At 47.9% G+C, this 24,403-nt stretch overlaps 6 protein-coding genes across 6 annotated transcripts; 3 read left to right on the top strand and 3 right to left on the bottom strand.

Annotated features, from left to right (window-relative positions):
• Window positions 1-4,466: 4,466 nt before the first annotated feature.
• CLUP02_12525 (glutathione S-transferase domain-containing protein) lies at window positions 4,467-6,785 on the top strand (the record flags this gene model as incomplete). Its single annotated transcript, XM_049291489.1, has 6 exons — window positions 4,467-5,188; window positions 5,215-5,734; window positions 5,806-5,900; window positions 5,972-6,155; window positions 6,246-6,326; window positions 6,405-6,785. 6 exons carry the CDS (start codon window positions 4,467-4,469, stop codon window positions 6,783-6,785), a joined length of 1,983 nt encoding a protein of 660 aa, XP_049148634.1.
• A 238-nt stretch (window positions 6,786-7,023) lies between these two features.
• On the bottom strand, window positions 7,024-9,536 carry CLUP02_12524 (phosphate transporter; the record flags this gene model as incomplete). Its single annotated transcript, XM_049291488.1, has 8 exons — window positions 7,024-7,442; window positions 7,508-7,981; window positions 8,099-8,543; window positions 8,601-8,683; window positions 8,752-8,773; window positions 8,855-9,125; window positions 9,198-9,373; window positions 9,450-9,536. The coding sequence occupies 8 exons, from the start codon at window positions 9,534-9,536 to the stop codon at window positions 7,024-7,026; spliced, it is 1,977 nt and encodes a 658-aa protein (XP_049148633.1).
• Window positions 9,537-12,222: 2,686 nt separating this feature from the next.
• Window positions 12,223-13,705, top strand: CLUP02_12523 (uncharacterized protein; the record flags this gene model as incomplete). Its single annotated transcript, XM_049291487.1, has 3 exons — window positions 12,223-12,332; window positions 12,540-13,387; window positions 13,497-13,705. The coding sequence occupies 3 exons, from the start codon at window positions 12,223-12,225 to the stop codon at window positions 13,703-13,705; spliced, it is 1,167 nt and encodes a 388-aa protein (XP_049148632.1).
• A 916-nt stretch (window positions 13,706-14,621) lies between these two features.
• Window positions 14,622-15,938, top strand: CLUP02_12522 (acetate kinase; the record flags this gene model as incomplete). Its single annotated transcript, XM_049291486.1, has 2 exons — window positions 14,622-15,385; window positions 15,449-15,938. 2 exons carry the CDS (start codon window positions 14,622-14,624, stop codon window positions 15,936-15,938), a joined length of 1,254 nt encoding a protein of 417 aa, XP_049148631.1.
• Window positions 15,939-17,673: 1,735 nt separating this feature from the next.
• Window positions 17,674-17,895, bottom strand: CLUP02_12521 (uncharacterized protein; the record flags this gene model as incomplete). The annotated part of the gene is made up of 1 exon (XM_049291485.1): window positions 17,674-17,895. One exon carries the CDS (start codon window positions 17,893-17,895, stop codon window positions 17,674-17,676), a length of 222 nt encoding a protein of 73 aa, XP_049148630.1.
• A 299-nt stretch (window positions 17,896-18,194) lies between these two features.
• CLUP02_12520 (uncharacterized protein) lies at window positions 18,195-19,091 on the bottom strand (the record flags this gene model as incomplete). The annotated part of the gene is made up of 1 exon (XM_049291484.1): window positions 18,195-19,091. The coding sequence occupies one exon, from the start codon at window positions 19,089-19,091 to the stop codon at window positions 18,195-18,197; it is 897 nt and encodes a 298-aa protein (XP_049148629.1).
• Window positions 19,092-24,403: the final 5,312 nt, after the last annotated feature.

The raw sequence follows: 24,403 nt of genomic DNA, 5'->3' as shown, positions 1-24,403 counted from the left end.
TTTATTAATAATTCGTTTATTATTTTTAGTCTTTTATTATAATAAATCCGTTTTTAATTATTTTAGTAATTTTATAATAAATATATATCCCGGGACGTTATTATGGAAATACTTTATGAGGCTAATAAATATCTCGAGGTTATAGAGGGTCGTTAGATATTTAAGTTATTTAAGAGTATTTAACTTTTTTATTATAATAAATAAGCTAAAGGTATTGACGTATTATTTAAGAACGGTAGTATTTAGAAATCTTATAAAGGTCTTTAATAAGTTAATATTAATATTTTTTTATTATAATAAATAAAAAACGGCATCGAAGTTAGTAATATACTTTTTTAATATATTAGATTTAATAATAATATTATTATAATATAATTAGGCTAAGATATTTATAAAAAGGGCGTTTATTTATTATTAAATATAAGCGTTCGAGTTTTTATAACTTATTATAGCGTAGTTAAAAATATACTATTTATTAAGTATAATAATTATAAAAGCGTCGCGAGATTCGGGATATACTTACTATTAATAATAAAACGAACTTATATTTATAATTATAATATAACGCTTATTTTTAATAATATTAAAAATATCGTTTTATAATCGTATTAAGTAGCTATTTAAAAATATAATCTTATTTAATTTATAGATATTAATAACTATATGGCCTTTTTATTTTTTATTAACTTTATACTATATTATAAAAACTAAGAATAAAAATAGTACTAAGTTTATAATATAATATAATCGTCCCTAGTTAATAAGTATATTTAATTATTTCCGGACTTTTTTTTTTTATTAACTCCTAAATAATAAATCTTCCTCGTCTTAAGGACCTCCTTTTCTTAGCTTAGTTTAAGAATAATTCGTATTTATTAGTCTTTAGGAATATTAATAAAACCGGTATTTTTAAAAACGTTTTAAAAATAGTTTAATAGGGATATAAAGTAATCTACTTTATTAGCTCCGTTATATATTATAATTCCGGTTATATATTTTTTTATTTAGTCCATTAGCTAGACCTCTATTAATTTAGAAATTATAGCCTCGTTTAGCTTATTATTTATATTACTAAAATTAGTTATTATACTTACTTAGTCGTTATTAACTTATTAATAGTAAGTATTTTTAATAATTAAATTAAGGGAGCCGACCTTAGCTTTTATAAAAATTATAATAAGTTTATTAATGTTATTAATAATTATAATATAATATATATTCTCGTTAGTTAATAATACGTAAAATACGAACTTATTATATAGTACTAGCTTAAATAATAGGTCTTCGTTAGTTATTATAAAATATAAAACTAAGAGTAAAGAAAATATATATAATAATATAGTTATTATTATAGCTAATCGGATCGTAGCCTTAATAAGTAATCTACGTTTAGTATTATAAAACGCCGGGACGTTAATATTATATAATTAAATAATAATAATAAAAGTAGTAAAGTCGATTTTAAATTTTTTTTGTTTTATAATATCGGTATTAATTAATATATTTATTTATAAGCTATTAATTAGTAATACCTCTTATATAAAATATACTAAGGATAATATACTATTGTCTATAATAGTACCCTTAATATAAAATAAGAAGATTATATAGTCTTATATTTAGTATATATTTATTCTAATACTTTTAATAATTAGAGGAACGGCGCGTTATCTAATTTTTAAAAATAAAAAAATAGTTATAATTTATTATTGGTTAGTAATCAATCGACTATAGCCTATATTAATATAAACCTCCTCCTTAATATTATTATTAAAAGAAGTTATAAATCGTAATCGTATAATAATAAATATTCTTATTCCGAATCCTATCCTAATATCTAACTTAGAATCCGTAATAAAAATAATAATAAGTAGTCTAGCTTTATTAGTAACTAGAGTATTTATTATTAATAAAATAATTATTATATCGTCCTCTATTACTAATATAATATTATTAAGTATACTTTTCCCTAATCCTCGTCGTTTAATAACTAGGGAATCTTAAAAAAAGCGTTAGCCATTAGTATTTATAATTTATATTAAAAACCTACGTCGTATACGTTATAAAGATATTAAAATAGTCTATTACTTAAAGCAAATTACTTATTTTATCTCTTATAATTATATATATTTAAAGAGCTAGTAATAAAAAATACTACGTCCCTAATTACGGGTACCGGATCGTAGTCTAAAAGTCCGTAGTCCGTATTATTAAAATTATTATTTATATTTAGTTTTTTTAACTAGTTATTACCGTAGTACGCTTATTTTAAATTTTAATCCTCGTTTTATTTTAATAGCTCTTCGTCCTATTTTTTTAATATATAAGCTTATATATACGTATAATATAATTAGTTATAATTAAAACGGTTTAAATAATAATTATTATATTACTAATATAATTTATTAAAGTTATTACTAAGGTTATAGGTATACTTACTAAATTATAATAGCGCTATAGAACTTCTTATTTAGGGGGGTTAGTATAGCTAAAACCAAGTACTCTATTACGTTTATTACGTAGTATTAGTTATTTAGCTATTAGCCTACGTTATAAGTTAATTATTTAACTAATTACTTCCCTAGGAATTATTACCTCTATACAAGTTATTATACTAAGTAAGTAGCCTATAGTCGTTCGGACGATTAAAGTTATTATACTAATTATAATTAGACTACTTATTAAATTATTAATAATTATAGTTCGGTTAGTAATTATTAAACTCCGGTTTTTATAATAAATAGGGAGCATTTTAGTATCCTCTTTTTTATAAAACTAACTTTAGTTTAGGGACTAGGTCGTTATTATATAAAGAGCTTATTATTACTTATTATACTTAGTAATTATTTTATATAAGATATTTATCCTTAGCTATATAAATTAAAATACTCTTTTTATTATTAAAGCGGTTTAAGAACTAAGTTAGAGTTATTATTACCGTTAACTTTTTTATTTATACTTAGATTTCGTTATTAAGAGCTTTAAAAATAACTCTAAATTATACCTAAACGTCGTCGATCTCCGCATTTTATACGTTATAAATTATTATTTATATAAATAATCTAATTATATATTTATTAATAAAGTCCTTAATTATAAGTTTCTGTATATATAACGCGTTAAGGGCTTTAAATTTTTTTTACTTAAACTACTTTTATAAAATCTTAGTAATAATTTATATTTCGTAGTTAAATAGAGCTAGTTATTCTAATTATATAAGCTTAGTAATATATTATATTAACGTTATATTTAGTAAATAAGACGACTATACCTCCCTAATAACTACGTCGCCTCTAGTTATTACGAGATATTAGAGCTTATTATAAAAAATATAAACGTTAATATAAGTAATAAACTTAGTATTAAAAGTAATATTATATTTCGAATTATTATAACTAGTTAGATCGAAATATCTAATCTCCTCTAGCTTTAGGGATATAAACTAATTATTATTAAGTCTAAGAGTTAATTATCGGCTACTATCGTTACTATTATTTATATTATTTATAATTAAGGCTATTATTATAATAATTTAGGTAATTATATTAGTAAAGAGACTACTAATCGGGTTATTATTATTTATAAGCTAGTTATTACTATTTATATTACTATTTACTATTTTAAAAAGCTTTACTAACTCGTTATAGTCGCTAAGTAAAGAAGGGCGTAAGTAGTAATTACTTAGGTTAATAATAAGACTTTTTAAATTAAAATAATTATTTAGGTTAGTAATACGTATTATTATTAATACTAAAAGTATAATAAGTAACGACTATAATTAAATAGGAGTTATTAAATAAGTATTATTAAATAACATTAGTTAGTAATCGAACTTTATAATATAGATTTATTAGATTACTATATTAACTCCTCGTACCGATTTTAAAAATTTAATAAGGTAGTTTAGTTCGACTTTATTAATATAAATATTAATAATTTATTTAGCTCGCTATAATACCCGCGTTATATAATATTAATTAACGTTTATAACTCTTATTATATAAGGGTAGTTCGTATTATTAATATAAAAATATAATAATTATTTAGCTTTTAGCTTAGCTATTATTAGTCGTATTTTTTATAAGAATAAAGTAAAGATTATTTAATAAATTAAATCCTAGTTATAATAAGCTAATAAAAAAGAAATTCTTAGTACTAAGTCGTATTATAAGTTATACTACTAGATTACTAAGGGTAAAAGTAGGGTTAATATAATATATTAAGTAGTAGTTAATTTTTCTAGGTAATATAGGTAGAAGCCCCTAATGTGGGCAGAAGCCCCTATGTATAGTTATAGCTAGTTGCTACCAGTTGTAATACATAGCCTGTGGCTGTGTAGTGTGGTACCCAACGTCGACCAACACTCGTTATCCACTTTTCCCCAACCACTGCGGCGTCGACGAAGGCACGACGCATTAAAGCAGCAACACGCCGCATCTTTTTGAACACCCACCCGCGTGCGTCAAATGCCAGCAGGTCCGTCCTCGCCGTTTGAAGTCTCTCCAGCAAGCAGGGGCGAGACCATCCCTCCGCATAGTCTCCACCCCGCTGCCCAGCAGCTACAGCAGCCGCCACCGCCACCTCCGCCTTTTGCTACCGGTGCCGATGCCGGTGCCGTAACCCACTTCCGCCCCGGCTCCGGCCCCCCTACTAACAACGGGTCTTCCATCGACATGTCTGGGATGGAGGCCCACCAATCGGTATTTCACGCCGAGCTCTCACGAGATCAGGATGTACACATAACTTCTGCCGCAGACGGGCAAACTGAGCAGCAGCATGCTGTAGCGGTGCCTGGTGTCGGTGGCAGTGGTTTTGGACCAACGGGCCCGTCACCGTCCAATATTTCACACCGGTTAGTCCATGGCCCCGTGATGGAGCCATCGCCAGTTCAGCATGGCCAGTTTGGTATTTTGGCGCCGGGCCTTGCGATGCCAGAAGCCATTACGATTGAGACGGGCGAGTCTCTCGTCGGGCCCGCCGGATTCATCCCTATTGACGGTACCACTACCCCCGGATGGAGGCCACACGGCAGTCTTTTGAGCACAAAATGGGTCCTCGACCCCCCGAACCTCGATGAGTGGCGGCAGAAGCTGTTTGACGCAGATGGCCTCATCATTCTCACTCATGAGCAGTCCGTTATTCCCCTACTCCAGCCGCAGCTGCAGCAGCACTGCCCAACAACCCCAAGGTACCATTGTCTAACCATGTCAAAAGATTCGAAACCTACTTTCCACACGTAGACAATGTCTACTCCCACCGCTCGACCCAAAACTACAAGAAGAAGCCCTTCATCTCGCACTACTGGGACTGCCGCCTCAAGGGCCGCCCTCCCGGCACCAAAAAGTCCGACGACCCGACCAAGAAGCGCCGCAACCGCATCTCGCGCAAGCTCAACCTGTGCGACGTCAAGATCAAGATCACAGAGTATTTCCCGGGCGCCACCCTCCACGACGTCGACGACGGCACCTACGTGCCTCTGAACGGCGGTCAGGCGCTCAACGGGGCGCACACCGTGCTCGCGCCGCCCGGGGAGAGGGAGCTGAGGGTCGCGCCCGCCACGCCGAACAACTTGCCCGCGCCCGGGCAGAAGTTTTGGACAATTCAGCGGGTTAATGGCCACATCAGCGTCAGCGGCATCCCTGGACCGCATCAGCATACCCTAGCCAAGAGCGACGAGGTGAAGAAGAATAGTATACAGCGGTATCTTGCCAAGCATAAGACCGATGCAGCCAAGGTGAGGGTTACTTACATTACGCTGATAGTGAAGATGCCTCCCCAGAAACTGATACCATGTCGCTGAAATAGAATGATGGGCCTAGAAAGGCAACGGGCCGAGCTCACTGGACCATCAAGAAGCATGAGAAAGAGAGCGATCTGAAGCTGTATTCCGCATGTTACTGGTTCGTCCTTTCTCTGGCAGAACTCTCCATCTGTCTCTCATATATCAATCTAATTACCTCCCTCCCTTCAGCCCCTTTTCTCAGAGCGTCTGGATCGCACTCGAAGCAAAGGGCCTAGCGTACCAGTACTGCGAAGAAGATCCCTACAAGGTGGCCGCATCGCAACCGCTGCTGGAAGCAAATCCCAGGGGAACCGTCCCTGCGATACGGCAGGGCGACTGGGCTTGTGCCGACAGCGGCGTGATATTGGAATATGTCAGTCTAAACTCCTCCGCAGATACGCATGCCCCCTTCCTCATCGAACTCCCTCTTTGTTAATCATTCGCAACATTGCCGGCTATACAGCTCGAAGACATGGACAGTACCATCCCACTCTTCCCATCCGACGTAAAGCTCCGCGCAAATTGTCGACAATGGATAGGTCACGTCAGTCATACTCCCTCCCTTGTCTTCTAGGCAAGCATCAGCACCATCATAGTCCTAACACAGAGTATCCAACCTTAGATAAACACCCGTCTCGCCCCAGCATTCTACCGCCTCCTCCGCAGTCCTGATCCGACCCTGCGACCGCAGTACATTGAGCGCCTCCAAAACGCGATCAAGGACCTCGTCCTCGCCGCCGACGAGGAAGGACCGTTCTTTCTGGGCAACACAATGTCCCTCGTTGACGTACACTTTGCACCCTTTGCCGTCCGTCTCTCGCGCGTCCTGCAGCCGATGTGCGGGTGGCCTGCGCCCGCGCCGGGTTTGCGCTGGGCGAAGTGGCTTGACGCGCTCGAGAGCAACGTGCACGTACAGGCTACGACGAGCGGGAAAGCTGTGTATGCTGAGACTGTGGAGTTTTTGCAGGTGGCTCTTGATCCGGATGGACAGCTGAGCATTTGAAGACCGTTTGGGGAGGAAGTTTTTGCTTGGTGGATGGGTGATGAGCGTGAACATAACTACTTGGGGGACGAGAAGGATGGTGTGTAGTGAAACAAATCACAATGATTATGTATGTGGATTGGCCGAAAAAAAAGAGGTCAAGATTTCCACTGCCCTCAAGCCAAATTATTCGAACCAGACTATTCATCCTAGGTATCCTGAAAGATGGTTTAATCCCCAACTGTTCAAAACATTCTTCTTACGGATTCGTTGCCTGCGAAGGCGAAGGCGACACCCTCCTCCTCTTCAGATCATGCCACTTTTCCTTGACAGTAATCACCTCGCCTAGTTGCCTCGCCCTCTCACGCCCCTCTCCCAGCTCCTCGAGCGTTTTCTGCTCCAGCACGCGCCGCCCGGTGTCCTCGTCAATGACCCACCGCTGGGAGTCGGGCAGATAGGCCCAAGAGAAGACGGCGCCGACGGCGACAAAGGAGCCAAAGAGCAAAAAGATGAGTCCCTGCCGATTGACGGCGGTGTAGGACGAGTTGATGCCATACACGACGAGGAGGGCCACGATGCTGCCCAGCTTTCCGGCGGCGGCGGAGATGCCGTGGCAGGTGCAGCGGTAACAGGTTGGGAAGATTTCCGCTGGGATGATGAAGGTCAGGGTGTTTGCCCCTGGAGGAAGAAAAAAGCCATCTGTTAGTTGCTGCCGGCATGTGAGCAATCGAGAAGACACGTACCAAAGTTGAACATGAAGTGGCATAGCGCCACAAATACGACAGTCGCCGGCGCTCCGGGGGTTCTGTTGACGCCATAGTATACACAACCCGTAATGACAAATAGTATAGCCAGAACGAAAAAGGAAACTGTGAGCCAAAGTCTTCTCGGGATCCTATTGGCAGCGACGACAAAACAGGCACTGCCGGCGATCGAGGCGATGGACACAGTCAACAAATACTGCTTGGCCTGTTCCAGAAGCACATCATAGATGGTGTTGCAAGGTAGAGTTGCGTCTGTCTGCCAGACCGGAAGGCCGGTCTGGCTCCATAGTCGTGCGGTTGCGTTGCCGTCAGGAAACTTGGAGTTCCAGCACGGTAGCCGGTCGTCGATGGGCGTCGGTCCCGTGGTCGCCCACATGTCTGACAGAGTCCCTCTATTGTCAAGACTGAGACCATAGAAGCTTACATCAAGGAAAAACCATGTTGCAGCGGTGCCTGCGTCATGGTTAGTCTATGTGTGCTGTCAAACACAAGAGGCCACAACTGTGAACTCTCAAGACCCGAGACGATGTCTCGTAATCCAACCCGTAGAGAATTGGGCGAAGAGCTCACCTAGTAGGTAGTACCAATTTCCGTCTTCGATGAAGTACCTGTAAAGATCCTGCTTAGAAAATTGGATGGGCATAGGCTGTTGTGAGTTGGTTGGTTGCATCCCATCTTGAGGGGTCATGGGGTAGCCGGCTGTCGCGCCAGCAGGAGCGCCGTATACTCTCTGCGTGTTTCTCAAGGCGATACCGGGCTTGTTCCTGACCTCGAGACTGTATAATCCGCAGTCGAACAAAAAGAACCGGAAAATGATGGCTAAAAGAGCGGGGACGGCGCCAGAGCCGATGACGATGCGCCAAATGCCATCGACGGCGCGGCGACATTCCCTATCATATTTCGTGTCGAGGCCACACTGCATGGCTTGTAGGCCCTCGCTTTTGTCACGACCGACGAGAACCCAGAGGCCGACAAGCTGGGCAAGAGCTTGGCCTATGGGCTGCATCATGAATGTCTAACACTTTTGGTTAGTAGTGAGGTCCGAGGACTTAGAAGTTACTCGCTGACTGACAGAAGAGATCATAGTTCCCCTGGACTGAGTGCTCGACCATTCTGAGGTTATGACTGCGCTAAGGGGATACTCGGCACCGATGCCTTTTGTTCTTGAGTTAGTCGTGGTTGTTCGAGCCGAATCAACGGAACGGCCGAACTTGGTTGCTCACCGATACCCATCACGAAGCGCCACTATAAGAGTTCCAGATGTCAGCTGAGAAGGTCCTCAACGGAGAGTGGAGAAGAGAAGTGAAACCGGCGGTAGTAACTCACCCAGATGAAAAGAGCCAGGAAGCTCATGTCATCGAAGCCATAGCTGCTAGTGGCAACACCAATTGTCGACACAATGACAAGTACAAGCTCAATGCCATAAAGGCGTGTTCGTCCATAGAAGTCGGCCAGAAAGCCAAAGAGCAATTGACCAATCACGGATCCCAGAAGAGTGAAGAAGTTGATGAGCAGCCCTTGCCATCTTTCGCCGGGTGAAGGCCAGTACACAAATGCTATGGAGGCAAGAATAACATTTGTGGAAAAGAGGTTGTAGCTACGCGATATAGTCAATGTACTGCTGTTGGATGATCACATTCTAGGTGAGAGCATTGAGAGGATAGCTCACGAATCTGTTAGAAAACCCGATGCGGCTACGCCCCAAATACGCAGGTTCCACGAGTTGAGATCGAGCTCATAACGCAACTGACTGCGGTCCTGGAAGAATGATGAGCTAACGTCCGATGTAAGATGCGATGAAGGATCGAAGCAGCTGTCAAGGTGCGGGACGAGGCTAAGTAAGAGCTAAAGGCGCACCGAGGCGAGTGGTGGCGTAGGAACAGGAAACCAGAGACGGGACGAAATCAGTAAGTGAACGTACCTGAATATCGCGAGCGGACAAGGCGGAGCTGTCACTGCCTAAGTAGCCCCGGTTTCTTCTCACGAGAGGGTCGGGCAAAGCCGACATGGCTGCCGCTCGACTTTCTCGAGGTGATTCACTATCTACGATCGGTGGATGAGAATAGGGAGGCACGGCTTCGTTGAGCGAAGTGAGACTTGTGATACGGGGCAGTAGCTATAATACACAGTCAACCCTTGAATTGAAAAGTGCTGCGCTACCAGAGTATGAGGCGAGACAGGCTCACGCAGCAGCGCGTGTTATGCTTAGATGCAGGAGAGGTCGGATAGTCGGATTGGGGAGGTGGAAGTATGGGTCGCAGTGAGCGGGACCCATCTACAAGCAAGGGTATCTTAATCGCAAACGTAGTTGACAAAAGGCCATTGAGTTGATTGAGTGTAAAGAGATGATTTTGTCGAGTAGGAGTCATAAATGATGGTGCGGAAACGATGGGAAGAGGGCCTGAAGGAACACTCGGGAGCAACTCAGTCCTAAGGTGATCAAACGAAGAAAGAGTGAAGCCGGGCAAGGAACGTTGAGTAAGAAGGTAAGGTTGACAGGACAGGACAGGACAGGACGCTAACCACAGAGCAGGCTGACCGAGGGCTGCCAAGCGCTGAAAGACTAAGTGAGTAGGTACCTAGGTAAGGTAGGAAACCGCAGGCTTGGATTCTGATTTTCGGCGAGGAAAGAAAAAGGTTGCGGCAAATCTTGACAGAATCCCCTGGTTCAATTAAGGTAAGGTAAGCAACTTTCCATTGACAATGACCCCCACCTATTAGCAACCAACCAATGTGGCCGTATTCGTCCAGAGGCTGTCAATAGTCGATATTGCGTCTCTCAACCGAGCCCAGTGCTATGTCAAACTGACCAGGACTGGCCATATCCTCGGGATGAGGTAGTTGAACATCGATAGTGAGTGAACATGCATGCTCCGGCGTCAAAGAAAGCTACCTTGGGCTTAGGTTAACGTGAGACGGGCAGGGAGATGTCGAGCTATCTAAGCACGCACCACTTGCATTGCCTCGCTGAACATCGTGATCCCCAAACTTGGCCTGACAGACACTAAGCTCTCAGGCTCCTGACAGTGTGACTGTGAACTGCAAGAACTCGATCCGTTACGCCCGTACATGGAGCCATCATGTTGAGCGTTGAGCAGGTGTGCAGCCTACTGGCAGCGGACATGGTGGCAGCAGGAACAGACTAGACTGGACCAGAATAGTTCAGTAGGGGCATGGGCCGTGTAGGTGGGCACAGAGCTGAGAGCATGACGGGAAGTCCCAGTACCAGTCGCTTGAGCATGCCGTCGCTTCAGGCGCTGTCATTGGCCGACCCAACCTGACGGCGGCGGGCACCTTGAACTGGATTTGGTACGTCCAACCCCACCTACGCAGTACTTCAATACTCGATCCATCTCGCGGTATCCCCATCCGTAAATCCCATTGTCTACCTTACCTTTGGTAGGGAAGGTATCTACTGTAGGTACTCTGTACCGATACCGAAGATAGGGTTCCTTCCCGTGGTACAACGTAGCACTCATTTACCTTGGGTACGCTGCATCGCAAATGCTAGACCGGAGCATGCTTCATGTTGCTCTGAGACTGAGTACCTGGCCATGGGTGCATAAACTAGGTAGATAGGGCAGATGGGTGAAAGAGAGAATTACGGTTGGAGCCTACACAATTGGTTGAGGTAAGCGAGACAGTTTACCGGCGGACCGTTGACAATTTTAGTCTCCGGTACGGCGGTACCCGACCAATTCTTCGGATCCTCGTCCGCACCCGGGACCCTGTGGTATTCCCATTGCCCACCACTACCCATTTCCCTCCTACCTTACTGCATGCTGGGCATCCCGTCGCAGTAAGGTAAGGTACTGTTCCGAACGTCCTTCCCCCTTATTTGCCTGCCCTTCATCTACCAAAGTCCATCCGCCAACAGACGGGATCCCCCCTTATTTGCCTGCCCTTCATCTACCAAAGTCCATCCGCCAACAGACGGGATCCCCCCTCGTCTGCCATCTGACTCCGCACCCGGCCCTTCACCACCAACATATTGCGACCCCGCTCCGTCCGTCAAATCGTCCCCCATCCTCGCTTGACTTTCGGAAGCCGCGTCTTTGTCTGCTTCAACCATACCAACTCAATTACCCAAGGTAGTTAACTCTTCTCCAACATCAAGCCTCGCTTTACCACGGCGCCGTGCTAGTCTTGTGCCAGGTCACAATCTCCACCGGCCCCGTTCCCGGCACTGGTATTGGCACCTGCTTTGCTGACGGCTTGGCTATTAGATTTCTCTAACGGTACCCGACCTCTTAGGCGCCACTATCCGTACTATCTCAGAAATATCAAGCTTGCACCCTGCCGGCCGTCACTTGCCTCGGCGCCCCTCGTTCCTTCTCCGTCTGCGACACAGCCATCCGCCTTATCGTCCTTTCCCAACATTAGTTTGATGCTAGGTGCAGCGCCTGTCGCCCCTTCGCCCCGTGCAAAGCTCCAGGACCATCGCTACCTCGAGCGAGGAATTGGCACCCGTATACCTTCTCGCCGTCGCATCCTCCCGCCGTTTGAATGCATCCGTCCCGAGATCTAAGCGCGCTTACCCTCCCGACGACCACACGATTTCGAACCGCCAGACGAATCGGCCATATACTCAAATCTCCAACACCATGCCATGATTGCCATCTCAACTCCCCGCAGCCTTTTATTGATTTGTTGACAAGGCTCCGAGACAAGAACTAGGCCAAGGCCTTTCAAGCATGGCCGCCTCGTCTTCCTCCGGCTCGTCTTTTACCTCCTCCTCCCTTGGCCGGCCCCCTTCCTACGGCCAGCCATACGCAAGCCCCATTGACTCGACCTGGACACCAACGTCAGGCGCCTCGACGATATCGGCTCTCACCTCCGAGGCCTCAGCACCGCACGCCTCTCTTCATCCTCTAGATCTTGGACCTCCAGGCTATCAAGCAACTATGTACCATTTTTCTACTACTCGATTCGAAGCCCCTCTTTCCAAATCTCCGTAACCATACATCTCGAAAGTAGTCTTTGCCCCTTTCTGACTCTTGTTGATCTTCAGAACCCTCTTTGAGAATACCCCCAACGAGCGCACGGTTTATCTTGGCCCTTGGGAGGTTGTCGGCTCCGAGCAGCGTCGCGTACTATGGCAGTGCAGCTACCAGAGCGAGCTTCTTGAACACTTCCGTACCTCATCCCCCGCATCAATCATCCGAGCCAGGGGCCATCATTCTGACCATAGTTTAGTTCCGTCCGACGTGCCCGCCGACATCTTTCCTCATACCTTGCACGCCCGTCATCGTCCATACACAGATTCTTGCGAACTCGAGCTTTTTGTCAGCTTTCGCGAGCCACATAGAGTCAGATACACTACCGGCGAAGGTGTGGTGGTTCATGACCACCTCACCGAGGTCAAGTACGAGTTCACCACCGTGGAGAGCTCTATACGCTTCCAGGGAGATATTCGTCGGAAAGACTTGGTTGATTACTACGATGTTGACGTCGTCTGGTCCGATCAGCACGGAAGAACGGACGGCTTTGGTAATATTAGGGGCATGGGATTGGTACAGAGGCTCAAACTCTGGAGGGACCGATACTCGACTTACCACTCGCTGACCGTTCTTGCAAATCGTGCGAGTGGCCGGCAATATCGAGAATACGAAATCCACAATTTTGAGGGCGAACTGCGTAACCGCGACGATCGACACCGCCAGGTCCGCTTGACAGTTCGCGGAAGTCGACGCAGCAGCGCTCCCGATAACAGCAGTTCCCGCTCACGCTTCAACCTGGCACAACGAATGCGTCCCCGCGTGCGTTCCGGTTCTCAAGGGGGCCCATCGACTTCTGACGGAGCACCGCCGGGCACACTGAATATTCGCTATATAGGCGTACAGTTCAGTAAACGTGAAGGTATGGCGAACCACTTCTTAGCAGGCATTGAGCGCCTCGTTGCGAAATTATCACACCCTTGCTACCCCACCTTGAAAAGGGATATGGACATTTGACTTACACGGAATAGATTACCTTCGGTTTTTGGAGAGTTGGGTCGTAGCGCACAGCTCCGACAGCGAGTTTCACGGCATACCTTTTCCTGCCCACCATGTTGAGCTGCCATCGCCGGAAATGCTTCCTGGAGAAATGTCTGAACTGCCGTCCCCTGATATCTCTCGAGGCTTGGAGCCAGTGGTGGAGCCCCCAGATCCTTATGAGTCTGACTCGGCTGCTTGAACGGCTCCTCGATCGACGACAAGCTTCAACTGCAGCCGTTTCAGGCCACAGAACAACGAGTGGATAAGAGGAGTCGGGCTGCCATTGACTGACTCGTCTCTTCGGGTTTGACCTGGCTTATTCTGCAACTTCCGTCATCCACAAGAAGGGAAGATACCTATGAGGTGTAACGCTGCACAGGATTCTGATGGAACGAACCCTGATCGACACCCAGCTCGCGGAATATCGACATCACAACGGAGTGCGCGATGGTGGGCTATGGTTCCACGCAAGAGCTCGCAACTGGGCTTGGTGTATTGCATCAGGCAACTCCAAAAAGTGGTGTGTTATTTGCATGGCGAGAAGGCGCCGCTTTGGGTTCCTGGGTCCGGGCGTTGACAGGTTTGACAGGCCCCACAGAGCCTCCACTTCTGCGCTATCTGGTGGGGTGACAAGGCACAGCGCGGGGTTCCGTAGCTGCCAGCTCCCAGCAGACCCCCGCCCCCAGAAGTCCAATAGCACCATGGAACGTCACCACACCCGGCCAAGGCGGGCGTTTGCAGCGAGAAGAACCTCAGATCATGGTGCCCAGGGCAACACCGCCCACTTCGGCTCTTGACCATTCCACCGCCGACGTCTACTGATGATGCCCTTCTTAAAAGCTTACGATCTCGCCCAATTCAGCTCGTCGTATCTTGACCTGTCTCGTCCAACTGCGTCCTAAATTCAACACATTGATTCTCAATTGTCTAATACGAGACACCACCATCAGGTGGTCGATTCATTTTTCATCGACCGAGCCAACGGACCCAACTGTGGGTTGCATAACACGCCGATCGACCACATCCTGCTGCCGATTCTCGGTTTTAAAAGGCATTCGAGACGAACTCTCCGTTCTTACTGCAGACCACCACTGCACATCCAGATCCTATCCACGATGAAGGTTATCCTTGCCATTAACGCGGGTTCAAGCTCTGTCAAAATCTCGGTGTACTCAGCCGAGCCAAAGCAGTCACCCCGCCAGATTGCAGAGACATCTATCAGTGGTCTGACGGCTCCACCGGCTCAGGTATCGTACACCCGCGGCGGCGTTGAAGTCAAGAAGAACGAGGATCTGGAGGATAAGGTGTCTACACAAGATGATGCTTTCAGGGTGCTTCTAAAGACCCTGATTGATGACGCAGAATTGCCCGAGATCAAGCAAAAGGCCGATATTGCCTTGACATGTCACCGCATCGTGCATGGAGGCGACTATCCGTGCTCCCAAGTTATCACCCAGGATACATATCATCACCTAGAGGAGCTCAGCGACCTTGCCCCGCTGCACAACGGCCCGGCCCTTGATATCGTAAACTCTTGCGTGGAGCAGCTGCCCGACGCTGTCAACGTTGCATGCTTTGACACACAGTTCCACTCCACCATCCCCGATCACGTCCGCACGTACCCCATCAACCAAGAAATAGCTAAAAAGAACCACCTCAGAAAGTTCGGATTTCATGGCGTCAGCTACTCCTTTATCACTCGGTCCGTCGCCGAGTTCCTCGGTAAGGAGACCAAAGACTTGAACATCATCGCTCTTCATCTGGGGAGTGGTGCAAGCGCTTGCGCCATCCGAAACGGCCAGAGTTGGGATACAAGCATGGGATTGACGCCCGTTGCCGGCTTGCCCGGGGCTACGAGAAGCGGGAATGTAGATCCGAGGTAAATCGTAGCCAACGTTCGTTGCGCGTGTTTAGCAGCTAGCTAACTTGTGTGCGCGCACAGTCTCGTCTTTCACTACGCGAGTGACGTCGGAAAGCTCTCCCCTAATTCAACGTCAAAGTTGCATCTTACCGAGGCTGAAGAAATTCTCAACAAACAAAGCGGATGGAAGGCCCTGACAGGAACGACCAACTTCGGTGTCATTGCTTCTTCGGACGAGCCTACGCACAGACTCGCGTTCGAAATTTTTGTTGACAGGATATGCGCCTTCATCGGCTCCTACTTTGTCGCCCTTCATGGCGATGTGGATGCATTGGTCTTTGCCGGTGGCATCGGCGAGAAGAGCGATAAGCTACGGAAACGCGTCGTAGAACAGTGTATCTGCCTTGGCTTCACCATCGACGACGAGCTCAACAGCAGGAAGATTGTCGATACGGTGCAGGAAGTCGGTAAGAACAGAGCCAAGTGCCGTACACTGGTCTGTCAAACGGACGAGCAGTATGAGATGGCAAGACTCTGCACAGAGAAGGAGGAACTCTGGAAACAGCAGTAGTCTTCAGCTCGTGTCAAGGGGCAGCCGTCGGTTTCTCAACGATCGCGATGAGCTGTTGATGTTGCACAGGTTTGCTACGATGATGAAAGCCACTGGCGTATGGGGCTGGCGCAACAGTTCTGGGTTGGGACAGACGGATAATTAGAGGTACCAACACCGGAGGCGGGGCTCAAAGGGCTACAAGATAGACTTAATGGAAAGACGAAACCATCCACCGAATTGAGCCGCCCTCAAGACCACTTAAACAGTCCATCAGCCAGAGCAAAAGACGCCCATGTGCTCATACGCCCTAGCCACACCGCACACCCCCGCAGACCTCGTGGGAAGGAAACCGTTTGCGCAGCGATCTAGCGTATACCGACCAACGAGCGTGGGATGTTCCAACTTACATTCCAGCGGCGAGCGGGTAAGTGGCCTGCGTCGTTTTATTTGACAGCGTCCACAATATCCCAGGCAACAACAGGTGGACCGATCCGGGTTACCATTTACGCCTCGTTCCATTCCAACGGGAGAGGCAGGCTTGAGGTAGACGGGGCCTTGTCTCCGGGGTGTGTAGAAGACAGAAAGCGGAAGGGGGAAAAGTAAAGAGGTGGTAGAGGAGGCAGAAAATAGAGACATATCCGTACGCATTGGATGCCATGTTCGGGCCGAGGAGGTCAAGTAGAGTTAGTTGCTGTGGTGGTTCTTGTCCATGTTTCAAAGGACCAAACAAAATCGCGAGGAGAAGCAAGGACAGAAAGGTAAGAAAGAAAAGAAAGACAGTAGATCGAGATCTTCAAATCGTTGCTGCTGCTGCTGCTGCTTGCTTGGGATCCGACGGGATGGGCAATGCGGCGTGGCATGACAGCCCCCGAACACCTAGGAACGTCGAAGTTCAAAACACATACATGCAATGCTGGAGAATTTCTCCCCAACCGCCACCCCCCTCCCCCATCTTCCCAGACAAGCATCCCTGTACTCCGTTGAGATAGGCATCTCTCCTATGTCGGACTTGGGATGGAGAACGAGAGACACGCACGGGAAGACAGGACTGAACAAACCTCTGGAATTTGTCTTTAACCGTCTGATCGGGATCACAAAGGCTCATCAGCGTGGGAAAATGGGGGAATTCTGCTTGGGGGCCGCGCGGATTCTGGTATGTCTTGCCCATGCCGTGTGGGCTCAAACAGCTAGGCGGTGGGTTGGAATGCATCGTGGGAATTTGGATGTGTTTTGTTTTTTTCTGTCTTTCTTCGCCTTCTCGTTTACCAGCTGCGTGGCACAGAGACACGATGGTGAGACAAGAATGCCCTCCTGGGAACTTCTCTCGTGATGTTTCGAAGAACATCGTGATGGTTGGGTTAGCCAGCCACTTTGGTGACTCTACTCACGTAAAGACAGCGAATGAAGAGGGCAGAAGTGAGCATGCTTGTTCAACGTGTGTTTGTATTTCTTCTTTTTTTTTCTTGACCTCGCCGCCGGCTATAAACCAAGACGACAGGCAGTGGGAGTGATATCGACATTGGGACAGACTCCCAACTTCCCATCCACTCATGTGTGTAAGTGGTCTTTGAGAAAGATCGTCCACCCCCGGTCTTGGGCGCAGCTGGTATCTAGAATCCGCGCGCCCATCCATGAAAACTCACTCTCCAACTTTCCAGCACCCTCATCATCCCAGTTTTCTTCCAAAAAGAGAGCCTGTCTGGGAAACCTCGTGTATATGTATCCCATTCCTAACCAGGAATAGCCTTTTTCCTCATCTTAAAACAAACAATCGCAGTGATGCGTCTGCCCCTCGGTACTGATTGAATCGAGGATTCGGGTATGTGTACGAAACCGTGAAGAAACCAACGCCGTGTAGAGAAGAAATCCGCTCCCCGGGTTGAAAACCTCCGCGGTTCAAAAACAAAACGTGATATATAACGCCGCGCCATTTTTGTTGCCTTGTTTCCCTTCCGTGTATGTGCAGGTACGCCATTCGTATGCTTTGCGACCCTCTATCACTCCGAATGACAACATAAAATCAACTAAAAACTAGAAAAGAAGGAAACATGGGAGAGGAAAGACTCCTCAATGCGAAGGGTTAATCACCCGTCACAATCGAGAGCCACCGTGCGAAGTTCTCCACACCGTTGGCCATAGGAGCGGCCGAAAGAAATAGAGAATGATGGGGTATTATATAGGACACGCTGCAAGAGTCCACCGGGTATAAGTGTTGAAACTGCCCAAGAGGGAGAGATAGAAGAGACATGCAATCGTTCTGATCCCAACAAAACTCTATGCACCTTCTTGGCAAGCGACAGCCATAGCCAGCGCGTCCAGGCCGCTGCTGGGTGTTCTTGCAGCGCTGGGGCGGCTTACAAGCGGCATGTGCAGGCCGCGAAGATCCCATGCGCCGCTAGCAGCGGGGGATGGGAGAGGAGCTTGGCCGGGAGGATATCCGTAAGGAGACTCGCCCTCCCACATGGGCTGGTCGCGGGAAGCACGGTTGCTGGCGGCAGCGGCCCTAACGGATGATGAAGAGGACCTGCGTCCGGATGCTGATAGACCGCCCATTGAGGGACGTGAAGCCTTCGCGGAGGTGGAGGAGCGAGACTTGTCCTTGTAGTGAGTCTCGAGATGCTGCTTCATGTTGTCCGCTCTGGTGAACTTCTTTTGGCAGCCGTGGAAAGTGCATTGAACAGCCTTCTCGGCAGTGTGGATCTTGGAGTGACGAGAGGCATGACCTGAAGTGGTGAAGGTCTTCTCGCATCCGTGGCTGTCGCGGTAGCGGCAAGGGTATCTCTTGCCCGGGCGTTCCGGCAAGGGTGATGTTGCTGAGCTGTCCTCCTCATACGAAGCTGCACGGCTATTGTTCGCGTACGCAGGGCGCTTTGCGGGCATGTCGTAGTCGTCGTACATGGGTTGGCCAGGGAATGCGCCTACTCTAGAAGGGTCATACGAGGTAGGAGTCATGGGCGAAAGAGGATCGTTGCTCGCGTTGGAGTCGTAAGAGTCGGAGCGGAGGAGCTCGGGAGTGTGAGGTGAGGAAGAGTTGCTTCGTGGTGCCGGGTGGAAGGGTTGTGAGATGACCTGGTTGACTGTGCGGAAGTCCATTCTTTGGTGGGCGGGTTGGGCGATAGGCTCGTCGTTCAGGAGAGAGACCTGGCGGCCGGTAGCATCTCGGGCATGCATTTTGGAGAGATTGGACATATATCCGGGTTGAAGAGCTGTGGTTGAGTCGAGGTGGAATTTTGTTCCTTTGTGTATTCTTTGATCGAATAAAAGAGGTATCAAGTCTGTGTTGTTTTTGGCGACGAGGCCCTACTATGTCCCACTAGTGATTAATGTAGAGAGGTTGTTGACGATGTGGTCGTGCCTGGGATGGTCGGCCTGTATAAAGTAGTATTTGGAGAGGATCCGGAAAGTTGATGTGAGGTGAGGCTGGACAATTGGTGAAGAGAGAGTAAAAGGTAGTGGTGCAGCTAATCAAGCCGCAGGAGGGTGAGGCGCAAGTGAAGTATTATACCAGCCAGGAGAGAGATGCGGATCGAGGCAGAGAGGAGGTAGAAAGCTCGGGAGGTCAGCGGGCAGAGGGGGGTGGGCCGAAGCAAAGTATCTCAACGAGGGGACCTGGGCCGGTCGGCATGGATGGAGGGAAAGGGAAGGAGTGTGCAGAAAGCTGAATGGGGTGGAGGAGTGTATGGGAGTGTTTGGAGAGGGGGAAAAGAATTGGGTATAGGGTAGACCAGAGATGAGCATGGGGCATGGGAAAGAGAATTGCGCACCTTTGGCACCTTGTGGTCGCTGTCTGGGATGCCACAAAAGGTACGTGGGTTGAGGTACCGGACCTCTCTGTAGTGAGATGAGGTACCTTCACGCAGGTAGGTCCTGGGTTTACCTCAATGTGCCTGGAGACTGAAGTCAGGGTGTCAGTGTGTGTCTTCCCCCCCAGCGGCGACAACGACAGCAGGCAGTGGCGCACCTGTACGTACCTGACAGCCTACTTGATTCGGGCAGGGGTCGAGAATGAGTGCGAAGAGAAAGTACGTACCCTGACAAGGAAAGGCCGGAGCCACAGCGTGGAAGGTCCGGTCGTGAGGTAGCCACCGTGTACGACACCCCCTTCAGATCACCCCCCCCCCCCCTTGGCGACCCCCAAGTCCCCTCATCAGGGCCACATCCCTCTCTCTCTCACTCTCATTCACTCCAGGAGAGGTACCTCTCTCTCTTCGTTATTACGAGCACCCCTTGCTCAGCGGTTCCAGCTCCAATTCTCTCTGCAGGGTAGCTCCCCGAGTCTTCGCGGCGGGCGGCTACGCACCCCGGGGTGGGGTATGTGTGGACTCTCCTCCTTTCCCCTCTCCTTCTCTGTTTTCGCTCTCACACTCTGGGGCCTCTTCCGGGGCTTATTGTCTAGGTACTTCTCAAAAAAAAGCTCCCGCGGAAGAGGGAGAGGGAGAGGGGACTCGACGCACGATGGTAATCTCTAAACTCTCAACTTCCCGTACCTTTCTGTATTGGTAGGGGCTGTCGTGATAACAGCATTATTGGATGTCCATGTCATTTTGCCTTCATAGACATTCGAGCCGAACTACCTTGCATTTCTCGGCTTCCTGACAAAATTGACCCAGAGTTTTCTGCTTCCGAGACCGACAGTTTACGAACGAGTGACATGGTCTGAGTGGGTGATGCGCAGCCAAGTTTTCCGCCTCTTACACATAATTTTTTCTCTCTCTTGCACTCCAAGGCCCCTCCTCTCATTTGCTGTGTATCGTACACCCCTGGTCGCTTATCCCCATTCTTATATCCATTTAATGACCTGAAGCAGTCTTGTATTTTTATTTTTATTTTTATATTTTTTCCAACCAGCCCCGATCCCAATCGATCAGTCTGTCCCCTCTCCTACTCCGTACCTCTAGGCTCTAGCCGCACATGCGACGCAGACCGACAACAGAAGACGGTTCCTGGGCCGGCCATATGCCTGCTGGTGACCGTGTGTGCCTGGCTTGCTGGCTTTTCCCTGGTCGTTCCATCCTGTTCTGGGCCCGTTGTGCTGTCGATTTCGATCGGGATTGCGCATGCCATTTGCCCTACGGTGCCAACTTCCTTGCTTTCGGGCCTCGCTTGGTGACAAGGGACCAGGACTTGCATTCAGTCATTTCCTCCTTTGGGCAACATCTCCACCTGTCTGAGCCGGCAAGAAACCCTATATCGTCTTTTAAACAACGATCGATCAACTTGCGAGCTGAGTTGACTGTAGTCTGAGGAGATGAAGTTCCGGCGCGTCAAACCACCATCGGGAGGTCTCGTGTGCTTCTCTTTCCGCCAATGCTCTTCGTTTGAGACTGCACGCAACTTTACAGACTGAGCCGTCTGGACATCGCTACTGTTCACATGGCCATGGAACCAGCGTAAAATGTCCAGGTGGTCAAGATGACTGCCCTCTGGTGGAGCTTCTCACATTGTGTAGACGACGTATCCTTTTCCGGCGCACTTCAGATAGGCTCTCCTGAAATCAGCACTATTTTCAGGGTCCTTTCCAATGTTTGCTCTTTTGGCGATAACATGTCTGTCAACCCAGCTGACCACTGGGTGAGCATGAGTCGTTGTGTGCTCCCAAATCCGTCCAGCACACGATTCCTCATAGCTAAATGGGCCTTGCCGCACAGGAATCTTGAGGAAGATCGCGATCTCGAAGAAAAAGTGGACGCACCTGACTCGGCCGTATTTCTCGGACCAGGAGGAGAGTAAGAAAGAAAGAGGAATTTGAGACCCTGCGCGAACCGAGGGCCCGCGAGGGTGACGTCAGTGGTCCGTTGAGGCTACTAGACGATGCCTCCTCTTTTCAAGCCCCGACTATGGCTTAACTAACCGTACTCCGTACCCTGACTACCCAAGGCTTAGGCCCGGGGCGGCGTCGAAGCAAGGCTCTCGATGGTCGAGGTTGTCCACAAACAGTAGACTGCCCACTCGCTGCGGATCCGTATTATGAAGAGACTCCTGCTCCGACCCAACAAGGCGGTTAGCCTGTTGGAGACAGCGAAGGCCTGCTCAAGGATTCAGAAGAGAAAGGGTCGTCGGCCGGCGTTGCTCTTGTGAGGTGTCAGTTGGGACCTTGCGCGTATGGCCGGTCAAGCGGGCCCTCGTTATCGTCGAATATCCAGCTATGGTGGTTTAACAACATGCCTTTGTAAATGAAGAGCAACAGCTTAGGACGGCAATGCTCCAAAACCTACCTGGGGGTGAGAGGGTACCTGACTTCGCGCGGCTTCAGCAGTAAGATGCTTCCCTAACTTGGCTGGCGTGAGGTACGAGCAAGGGCAGAAAAGAAGGGGCGGTTGACACACACGCCCCTCCCCCCCCTCGTCCGACGCAGTCCCCATGTACCTTAAGCTCTGCAGGGCCCCCTCGGTACGTCCTTTGGGGAGGAAAAATTTCCTCCTTCCAATGTCGTCATATCTATGTCAAGCTCATTGCGGTACTTGTAGGTGTGCATTCCGCCCAAAGGTACCGACACAGAACGACAGGGAAACAATGTACTTCCAGCTCTATGTAGGCTGAACCCCCTCGACCGGGCGTCAAGCCAACTCCACGCGACACGCGAATTCTTTTTTGTTTCGCAACGTTCGTCCTGAGGTTGCGAGTGAAAAGTTAAGTCTCGTTTCAACAGAGAACAGAGATTGACCGTGGTACCTACTGCTGCCGACAGAAAGATGAAGCGCTTTGAAGTGCCCAAAAGTCAGCTCAGTTGCTTCCCGAGCCTTCCGCAACCCGACTTTTTTTTTGACGGTGAAGAGAAGTCTAAAGCCGTTTTATCCATGCTTTGACAACCATCGTCTATGCGATTGATTCAGCGCGCGCGAGAGAGAGAGAGAGAGGAACACCTACCATGGGCACTATTGTGCATAGCAACGGCGGTCATCTGAGAGAGGCACGTAGCGCAAAGTAGGTACTAGGCTTCCGGACGAATCACTGAATCTGAACCCAATCCAAATGTCAAGGTTCGCGTGCTCGAAAGGGAAACTGGGCGAGTTGTTGCGCTGGGGCTATGGGCAAGGATGCTGTAACGGCTGCCGCATCTTTGGATAATTGAACCGTCATCAAATCGGCCGGAGAGCCCTTCCAGAAGTCCCTTTACAATCTCCAGTTTACATACGAGCCCGGGTCATAGGCTAGTTGCCAACTATGTACGTAGAGCTGGGGGTTTCGCTCAGCGGCCTGGCCTCGTGCTGTGAGCCATAAGTCCTAATCCAACCCTCCCGGATGTGTGGCTCAACTAACGATGCCGGCAAGAGCTCAACTGAGTTCCGGGAGCGTATTTCCGAAAGACAAGCAGGTTTAGTAGCAGCGATATCCTTGAATGTTAGCACCATGTACAGCACGAAGCAAGCCCTCGTGGATTCCAATGTGCAGAGAGACGACAAGACTCAAGAGGAGTCGACAAAAGTGGTTCGAGGGCTCTGGTAAGTCAGGGAATGACCTCGGGTTTGGGAGGGGAAGAGAGTTGTGCCAGAAACGGTACAGGCTATGGGGAAAGGAAGCCGGAAAAGAAAAGTAAGAAAGGGCGTAAGGGTCAAAGGCAGCCTATCAGCAAGGGCTAATGGAACGGATGAGCCTCCCGATCAAGTGGGAAACGGGTTGTGATGTGGCGTCGAAGGGTCTTCTAGCTTGCTTATGCTTGTCCACTTGCCAAGCTGAGAAGGGAAATAATCGTCCACGATCGAGATCTCTCTCTGTGGCTCGTGACAACTTGAGAAGTACCGAAAGACTGAAGTCAGTTAGGAAACGTTCTGGAGTGTTGGGGTTGGGCTCTGATGGGGAATCAAGCTATGCGATTTTGGGAGGTAAGCGGAACTCGAAGCATCCCCGTCTATCGGCAATGATTGGCGCGCAGCTCCGATTGTAGCGAACAGCTCTATACTTATGGGTTAGCAGCGGCGAGCGCATTTACTTGCAATTGCTTTCCCAGCTGTGCCAGCCTGCCTAGCAAGGTTTAGGCAGACGGGTGAGGATCACTAAGTGCTAGACCAGGGTGACCTGAAGCGCCTTACTGCTTTGGTAGTAAATGATTCCCGTCCACCTGGTTGTTTCTGGCAGCACCGTCTTAATGCCGTCGAGGCACCCCCTTGAGGTTCTCCCGTCGCCTGTCACGCATCGTTACGCCGTCTGGGAAGAAACTTCAAAAGCCAAGTACACGAGGGATGGATAGATGACGGTCTTCGTGATCACCCGAGTGGCGGAAAGACACATCACTCACCAGATAGGTAATCTGTCAAGATCTCAAGCCAGAGACTTTTCAACCTTGCAAAGCTACTCGAATGCCTAGGTTTATCTCCGCATGGCAGGGGGGCCGATCTTCTATTTTGACTTGCTGAAAACTTGAATCCGAGGCCAATAGTATGGCATTCTTTCACAAATGCATGCTTTCGCAATCGTCGATGTTCGAGAATTGTTTGCGAAATCTTCTCGAGTCTCCAATGTTTCCATCGCTACCATCTACTCGC

This window comes from Colletotrichum lupini, chromosome 6 (genome assembly GCF_023278565.1).
Source record: "Colletotrichum lupini chromosome 6, complete sequence".
NCBI lineage: Eukaryota > Fungi > Ascomycota > Sordariomycetes > Glomerellales > Glomerellaceae > Colletotrichum > Colletotrichum lupini.
The sequence above is the reverse complement of the archived record's forward strand: the minus strand, read 5'-3'. Positions and strand labels throughout refer to the sequence as shown.